The sequence below is a fragment of the Zeus faber genome, assembly GCF_960531495.2.
Source record: "Zeus faber genome assembly, chromosome: 17".
In the NCBI taxonomy this organism is placed as follows: Eukaryota; Metazoa; Chordata; class Actinopteri; order Zeiformes; family Zeidae; genus Zeus; species Zeus faber.
Genome location: NC_137204.1, coordinates 14,090,724 through 14,099,209, shown reverse-complemented (window position 1 = coordinate 14,099,209; position 8,486 = coordinate 14,090,724). Strand labels below are relative to the sequence as shown.

The 8,486-nt window shown below is 45.5% G+C and overlaps 1 protein-coding gene across 2 annotated transcripts; it reads left to right on the top strand.

The window, feature by feature from the left end:
- The first annotated feature begins 223 nt into the window (after nucleotides 1–223).
- On the top strand, nucleotides 224–8,393 carry LOC307242788 (guanine nucleotide-binding protein G(q) subunit alpha-like). Of its 2 annotated transcripts, XM_080017367.1 has the most exons (8): nucleotides 224–770; nucleotides 1,663–1,847; nucleotides 3,219–3,373; nucleotides 3,577–3,705; nucleotides 5,923–6,052; nucleotides 6,148–6,163; nucleotides 6,582–6,735; nucleotides 6,951–7,090. In XM_080017367.1, exons 1-7 carry the CDS (start codon nucleotides 635–637, stop codon nucleotides 6,731–6,733), a joined length of 903 nt encoding a protein of 300 aa, XP_079873493.1. In that variant the 5' UTR covers nucleotides 224–634; the 3' UTR covers nucleotides 6,734–6,735; nucleotides 6,951–7,090. The 2 variants fall into 2 exon arrangements, with proteins under 2 accessions (XP_079873493.1, XP_079873492.1); XM_080017366.1 differs by lacking the exon at nucleotides 6,148–6,163 and having other exon boundaries at nucleotides 6,951–8,393.
- Nucleotides 8,394–8,486: the final 93 nt, after the last annotated feature.

Sequence of the window (8,486 nt, the reverse complement as noted above, 5' to 3'; positions counted from 1 at the left end):
TCGGTTTGTTGGACAATGCATAAATAAAGCACACATTTCAGACTGTCCAAACTATTAATTTATGCCACGGACGCCAGGGAAGAGGGGGTCCGGCGGTCGCAACCGTTTTCGGGTTCTCGGCGTAAAGTGGCTGGAAAAAACAGTCGTTCGCCGCGGGCGACTCGTCCACGGGTCGGTCCGGGGGCTGGACGAGGGGGGACGCCGCAGAGACGATCGCGGAGCTGTGACACACCTCGGAGCGGAGCGACGGGAGCTGTTTTGAGCACTTAAACGCAACGCCGCCGCGGAGAAGGGGCGCTGGCGCTCGGTCGTCATACGCAGTGAAAGTCGGCCGTGTTAGGAAAAAGGCACGCCGCCACGCCCGGAACTCCACCGCCAGAGCACGGGCTGTCGGTCCACGATGCGGTGACCAACGAAGCGCAACCAAAACAAGGCGGCTGCCACTTCCGGGTCCGGACTGCGCCCCCCCCCCGCTGCGCCTGAGCGGAAAGCCGAGGAGACGTCGCCGTCCCCGGTTGGACCCGCGCACACACGCTGGGTTGTGGGGAGTGCGCCTTCCGGGGAGGGGAGGGGAGGCGAGGAGGGGGTTACGCCTCGTTCCACCGCGTCCCAGAAGTCCGCCGCGTCCGGAGGGATGACCCTGGGCTCCGTGGGGGCCTGCTGCCTCGGCGAGGAGGCCAAGGAGGCGCGGAGGATCAACGACGAGATCGACCGGCAGCTCCGCCGCGACAAGAAGGACTCCCGACGGGAGTTCAAACTCCTCCTGCTCGGTAAAGCCCAGCGCTTAAAGTGCAAACCCGTCCGATTGTTTACTTTTAAGAAGCAGCATATTCGATGCTTTTAGAGGTTTTTTTTTTTTAAGAAACAGACACACAGTGTGTTGACGTTATGCATCTGTTCCTCAATACGCTTTTTGCGTCGTTGGTGGCGGGGCAGCGTAGGAAGTTATTGTCAGTAAACTGTCCAATTATAAATAAATACATATGTGTATAAATCTATCTATCTATATAGTTGTCCCACCAACGGGAATAACAAAAACACAACAAATCGAAGACCTCAGGTGAAGGCAAACTTTCTCGAAAATAATAAGTGGAGTGAGGGGTAACAACCAGTTGTTGAAGGTACTTGTGTAATCCACCGACACAGAGGAGGTCATGGATTGCCACTTTAAAGTAACGATCAGTTTGTCCCCTGTCAACATCAATGTGCGTTAAATGATTTGGGGAAAAAAAGCCTCATTCCAGCGCTTTCCTGCGCTAAAGATATAAATCCCATTTAGATGAGTGACTAAGGCGCTTGCATCTTCATAGTTGCAGATACAGAGGAATGTGTCAGCGAGGCCGTGTGGACTTTGTCCCCCAAATTGTCTCACGCTAAACTGATCACCAGTTATGTACAAAAGTCCAAAAGCAGAGTCTGTTTCCCACCAAATAATTTTGAAAACCAAGACGAACTTATGTATGAACATATATTTTCATTTATTTATTTTTTTAAAGCAGACGTCTCCTGCCAAGTATGTGCCGTGTCAACACGACCGTCACAAAAAAAAGAAAAAGATAGAATTCAGAACAATCCAAAAAATAAATAAATCTGGAAAGATTCGGCTGCGCAAGCACAAAGTCTCGCGCGGAGCACCGTGACGTGTCCCCTGACCTCTCCCAGGCACCGGGGAGAGCGGGAAGAGCACGTTCATCAAGCAGATGCGGATCATCCACGGCTCGGGCTACACCGAGGACGACAAGAGGGGCTTCACCCGCCTCGTCTTCCAGAACATCTTCACGGCGATGCAGGCCATGGTCCACGCCATGAGCACGCTGCAGATCCCCTACCGGCTCCAGCACAACGAGGTGATCACCGTCCTTTGCACCGCGCGGCCCGACACACCGTTTAAAGGGCTACCCCCAGGCGGCGGCAACTGGGTTGTTCTCGCGGCCGAGTTAAGCCGTTTCCCGTTCGGTCCGGCGAATGATGTTTCGCTGCGGGCGTGTGAAGTAGGGCGACCCCTGTTCCAAATACAATTTTTTATTATTAATATTATTCACTTAAAACGCCGGTGGTGTATTAATTACACAGGGGGGGGGGGGGGGAATGCGCCGACACCTTTTGGTGGAATGGCAGGTGAGGCTCGGACACAGAACACAACCTTTCCCCTTCGCTCCGTGTCGGTGGAGGAAGGCAAATCCCGGAAACAGGAAATATTTGACCTTCACGTGGCGACAGGATGATCAACGGCCGGGTCAGCGCGTTGGTTACGTCGATAAATTATGAAAAGGCCTTCACATTTTACCCGCGAGTACAAATGGGGGATGACTTGCAGAAAGCGAAGAGTTGCGGGCCGTTGACTCGGCTGTCACTGCAAAACGGGGGAACTCATAGTCCTATAAATTGGGGTAGCGTGAGAAACGATTGACCAAGGTGTCGGAAGCCATTACTTTTAGGTCATAAAGGTCACAGGGAGGCGGGTGGCGTCACGGCGGCCATGTTGCTCGGTGTAAGCGACAGTCGGCGCGCGGGAGGAAGATGGTGACACCGACTGAAACGCTGACTCTGGAAGGTGGCGCTGGTGTAGTTCACCATGGAAACACGAAAAGCAGGAACCGTAATGGCCACTCGGAAAGGCGGACCCGGAGTCTTTGGGCACAGGCTTTAAAGGTAAAACCACGGCTATAGAGGCAAATTCACGCCGAGAAAGCAGCTTCCCGAGTCGTCACGTGTTGACGTTCCATTAAGCCCTGACACTTTAATGAAGTTTAACGTGTTAAGAGAGGATCATTTTATGCGTAACAACGGCGGTATTACGTTCTGAACAGAAGGCCTTCGCTAATACTACAAGAGGACATTGAGGTGTAGGGGTGATAGAGGACCATACTGAATATTCTCCTACTGTTTGCATCAAAAGTTAGTTTGGGAGAACTCCATGTGTTACGTCGAGGAGCAATAAATGAGACGTTAGAGAAGTTAGCGGTCGCTCCAGATGAGGAATTGAAAGTCGACATGATCCAGTGACACCCAGTCTGCATTCTGTCATAATTCATAATGTCATTATTCTGAATACTTAGGTAGTCAGAATAATTATACAAGTTGGGGGTCCAAGGTGTGTGTGTGTGTGCGTGTGCGTGTGCTTTCTTTCTGTTTGTCTGCTTCCTGTGTGTTTCTTTAAGTACGGTCACCAGCTCATCTCCTCTTCATGTCATCTTGTGTTTCCATCTTGTATCCAGTCCAACGCCTCCACCGTCCTTGAAGTGGACGTGGAGAAAGTCACAACATTTAACAACCCGTACGTGGACGCCATCAAGACTCTGTGGGATGACCCAGGGATACAGGAATGTTACAATCGGAAGAGGGAATACCAGCTGTCCGACTCTGCCAAATAGTGAGTGTAGACAGAGGGGAATAACTTCTCAGACTTTGCCGAATAGTTTCCATTGTGTACAATGCCGGTGCCGTCGTGGAGCTCCAGAGACCACTGGCACAGAAATAGAATAGCAAGAGGGAAACGCTCCGACATCTGCCAATACAATCCGATATAATAAAGGTGACATTATTTACGTGCCGTGTACCTCCCACCATGCACAGCTATCTGAATGCGTTGGAGCGCATTGCAAGCCGCTCCTATGTGCCCACCCAGCAGGATGTTCTGAGGGTCCGGGTGCCCACCACCGGCATCATAGAATACCCCTTTGACCTTGAGGATGTGGTCTTCAGGTGAGCAGCAAACCCAAGCACCGCGGTTGTTGTGGTGTCGTATGTGGCGTGATCATTAGAATTTGCTGGCGTTGAGGTTGGGCGCTTCATCAAAGCAGATATTTGTGTTGAGTTACTTCACCGGGTAAGTCAGCGGCAACAAATGCCAAAATGAATCATTCATCATAACTGTGTTGTTTGAAATTCCCATTGTAATTTATTTTACTCCTGTATTTTATGCCTCCAACCCTTAACTCTCTGACTAAAGCAAATCTACAAAAAAACAGTCCAATATATATATTTATATGTGTGTGTGTGTGTGTGTGTGTGTGTGTGTGTGTGTGTGTGTGTGTGTGTGTGTGTGTGTGTGTGTGTGTATATATATATATATATATATATATATATATATATATATATATAATATATATATATATATATATATATATATATATATATATATATATATATATATATATATATATATATATACACACACACACACACCGGCCACTTTATTAGGTACACCTTGCTAGTACAGGGTTGGACCCCCTTTTGCCTTCAGAACTGCCTTAATTCTTGGTGGCATAGATTCAACAAGGTGTTGAAACATTCCTCAGAGAATTTGGTCCATATTGACATGATAGCATCACGCAGTTGCTGCAGATTTGACGGCTGCACATCCACGTTGCGAAACTCCCGTTCCACCACATCCCAAAGGTGCTCTATTGGATTGAGATCTGGTGACTGTCGAGGCCATTGGAGTACAGTGAACTCATTGTCATGTTCAAGAAACCAGTTGGAGATGATTTGAGCTTTGTGACATGGTGCATTATCCTGCTGGAAGTAGCCATCAGAAGATGGGTACACTGTGCTCATAAAGGTATGGACATGGTCAGCAACAATACTCAGGCGTGCTGTGGCGTTTAAACCATGCTCAACTGGTACTAAGGGGCCCAAAGTGTGCCAAGAAAATATCCCCCCACGCCATTACACCACCACCACCACCACCAGCCTGAACCGTTGATACAAGGCAGGATGGATCCATGCTTTCATGTTGTTTACGCCAAATTCTGACCCTACCACCTGAATGTCGCAGGTGAAATTGGATTCATCAGACCAGGCAATGTTTTTCCAATCTTCTTTTGTCCATTTTTGGTGAGCATGTGCCAATAGTAGCCTCAGTTTCCTGTTCTTAGCTGACAGGAAGTGGCCCCCAGTGTGGTCTTCTGCTGCTGTAGCCCATCTGCTTCAAGGTTCCACGTGTTGTGCGCTCAGAAATAGTGTTCTGCATACCTTGGTTGTAACGAATGGTTATTTGAGTTACTGTTGCCTTTCTATCGTCTTGAACCAGTCTGCCCATTCTCCTCTGACCTCTGACATCAACATGTTCGTCCACATAACTGCCGCTCACTGGATATTTTCTGTTTTTCGGACCATTCTCTGTAAACCCTAGAGATGGTTGTGCGCGAAAATCCCAGTAAGTCAGCAGTTTCTGAAATACTCAGACCAGCCCCTCTGGCACCAACAACCATGCCACATTCAAAGTCACTTAAATCCCCTTCCTTCCCCATTCTGATGCTCGGTTTGAACTTCAGCAGGTCATCCTCACCATGTCTACATGCCTAAATGCAATGAGTTGCTGCCATGTGATTGGCTGATTAGCTATTTGTGTAAACAAGCAATTGAACAGGTGTACCTAATAAAGTGGTGTGTGTGTGTGTGTGTGTGTGTGTGTGTATGTATGTTTGTATGTGTGTATATATATATATATATATATATAAACTGATTTTATTTTACTAACATTTAGTAAGTATTCATCATTAATTGTAAGTGTTTTTTGCATTTAATTTGTCCGAGAAGTGTGATTAAAATTGTATTATTTATATATATACATTTTGTTGTTGTTGTTGTTGTTATTATTGTTATTATTATTATTATTATTATTATTATTATTATTACTACTATTATTTATTAATTTTATCTATTAAAAAAAAGTATTATGATAATATAATCAATAATTATGATAATAATAATCATAATAATAATTCATGATGATAATAATAAAAATCATAATTTATCTTGGTTCTGTGTCATTAAAAAAACGTGTTGTCCCTCCTGTTTGTATATTTTATCATAGTAGACTTTAAAAAATCCTGACATGGACCACATTTTTACAGCTCCAAACAGCCCCTGTTTGCGTCCTGTAATAATGTGCGGAACCTGTTCATGACTTGGCAGGATGGTGGACGTGGGCGGTCAGCGTTCGGAGAGAAGGAAGTGGATCCACTGCTTTGAGAAGGTCACGTCCATCATGTTCCTGGTCGCGCTCAGCGAATACGACCAGGTCCTCGTGGAGTCTTCCAACGAGGTCAGGCCCTCACTGCCCACAGCACAATATGTCGGCTCGAGTCCCGCTCTGAATAATCCCTTTGAATTGAATCTGCTTCCCCTTTGCCGTAGCAGGCTGTAGATCCAGAAGGTAAGGTCTCAGTCGGGGCTTATTATTTTTTTTTATGTTTTTTTTTTTTTGTTTTTTTTTTGTTTTGACAGAATGCGATCTGTAGAGATGACGCCCCAGATTTCCTGGGGAGCCCAATGCTCTCCTCTGTCCGCGTCTTGCTTCCTGCTCTCCCGTCTTTCATTGAGCCGCTTTTCACCGAGGCACATCCGCAGCCTCAGCGTCTTTGAGTGTTGTGTGCTTGTGTGCGGGGGGCTCTCCTGCGGGGGGAGCCCTTGAGTCGCAGTAGTAAGTAGTGCAAACTCCCGGAGACCCGTTTTGTCGGACTGCTGCTGTCGTCACATTAGTATACGCACACATCGCTCCCCGAGTGCCGCCGCCCTGATTTATTTTCCTAAACAAACTCAATCCGACATGTTTGTTCTGTACGTTTTCCAAGAACCGAATGGAGGAAAGCAAAGCCTTGTTCCAGACAATAATAACCTCTCAGTGGTTCAAGGAATCTTCAGTCATCCTGTTCCTGAACAAGATCGACTTACTGGAGGAGAAAATCATGTTTTCACATTTGGTCGACTACTTCCCCAAATTTGACGGTGAGGAAGTTTTACTTTGGGTTGAGCCCTGCGCTGAGGGCGAAAGGTGCTCTGATCAGTCACCTGCGATATTTCCAAACCCATATTTACGAATTCATGCATAAAACTGATTTATGTAAATCGGTAGCTTGTATTTTCGGATGTTGTTGTTCTACTTGTTCTGGGGGGCTACTTTGAGAAGTACTCATTGGAAGACCTTTGTCATCTTCTCCCAGGTCCTCGGCAGGACGTGCTGGCGGGAAGAGAATTCATCCTGAACATGTTCGTGGATCTGAATCCCGACGCGGACAAAATAATCTACTCCCACTTCACCTGCGCCACCGACACAGAGAACATTCGGTTCGTCTTCCACGCCGTCAAGGACTTCATCCTGCAGCTCAACCTGAAGGAGTACAACCTGGTGTGAAGCCGGGGAGGTGATTCCGCCCAATTTAGACTCCGCGATCGGTGAGAGGGCAACCCCCGGAAACAGTGGGAGCCGTGGCCACATGACTGCACTGCTTCACAAATTTGAAATGGTCTTTCGAGGCTTTATTTTAATTTAATTTAATTTTTTATTATTATTATTATTATTATTTTTTTTTGGAAAATAAAAACAACTAAATTAATTAAATCTCTTGGGCTAATAATTCAGTTTGGTGCCTTGTTGAGGAAAGTCGGTTGAGCGTGCTGCACTGTAAGTCATAAAGAGACCCGTCGTGAGCGATTTAGTGTGAGCAGTTTTAAATGATGAAAAATGAAATAAACACTAGAAAAAGGGCGGGGGGGGGGGGGGGGGGGAAGTATTTTTTTCCTTACCAAAATTGTGAGGACTGGTAGGGACACCTGGCCTCTCCAAAAGGGAACCAGTGGAAGATTCCATAGAAACCTGTAATGCAGCACTTCACATCACTAACCGAAGTTGGTCATAGTTTATTTTTATATGTTTCGCTGTATTTAAATGATCACGTTGTTTTTAGTCGCAGGGTTAAAGCTCCTTATAATCACTTGTGAGACATTCACTTGCATACAGGTATTGATTTGCACAATGTACACAAGTTATTGTTTTTACAATTGGTATTTGTAATACTTTTTGTCTGTATTTCTTTTATCTGTTACTTTTTTGTTTGTTTTTACCTTTCTTCAATTGACTTGACTGTGCTCTGCATCGTCTGTCACACCACTGTTTGTGGGGAAAAAAAATCATAGGAGTTTATGTAATTTGATATGAAATTCAAACCAAGGGAATGCCTTAATCTGTTCTCTTAGACATTGGTACTTCGCGCATTCTTTGAATAGTCCACATTTTCAGGGAAGATTTTTGATTGGATGATCTATGAAGACTTTCTGGTCCAAAAAGCATTTGCTCAAATGACTGAATATGTTGCAACATTAAATACCTCCTTGCATTTTGTCAATCTCAAATGGTACAATTATTGTTACAACAATTCTCACAGCTGAGAAGAACATAACTGCTGAACAGGAAACTGTTCGGTCTAGTGACCTGTAAGGCGTCGCATTGCACTGTTGATGTGTAACAAATATTGAAACTCAATGGTTAAAAAAGGGTCAAGTCTAATTAAAGTTTTTTTCAGCACTATGTAATTATTATTACATGGCCTGTATTTTGCTTGTTAGAGAAATTGGTATTTATGAAATAAAAGTGGTATTTCAATTTTTTTTATTTTGGGGTCTTCTTCTTCCATCACATTATCAATCGAGATAGATTGATAGACTTTCATTCTGCTCCTTTAACTGGTCCACAACCCGTT

What these genes read in the sequence shown, in the direction of transcription:
- LOC307242788 (XM_080017366.1), top strand. Translation starts at nt 635, where the DNA reads ATGACCCTGGGCTCCGTGGGGGCCTGCTGCCTCGGCGAGGAGGCCAAG. An exon ending in GTTCAAACTCCTCCTGCTCG is followed by an intron (nt 771 to 1,662) that starts GTAAAGCCCAGC and finishes GACCTCTCCCAG; the next exon opens with GCACCGGGGAGAGCGGGAAG. An exon ending in CTACTTCCCCAAATTTGACG is followed by an intron (nt 6,736 to 6,950) that starts GTGAGGAAGTTT and finishes ATCTTCTCCCAG; the next exon opens with GTCCTCGGCAGGACGTGCTG.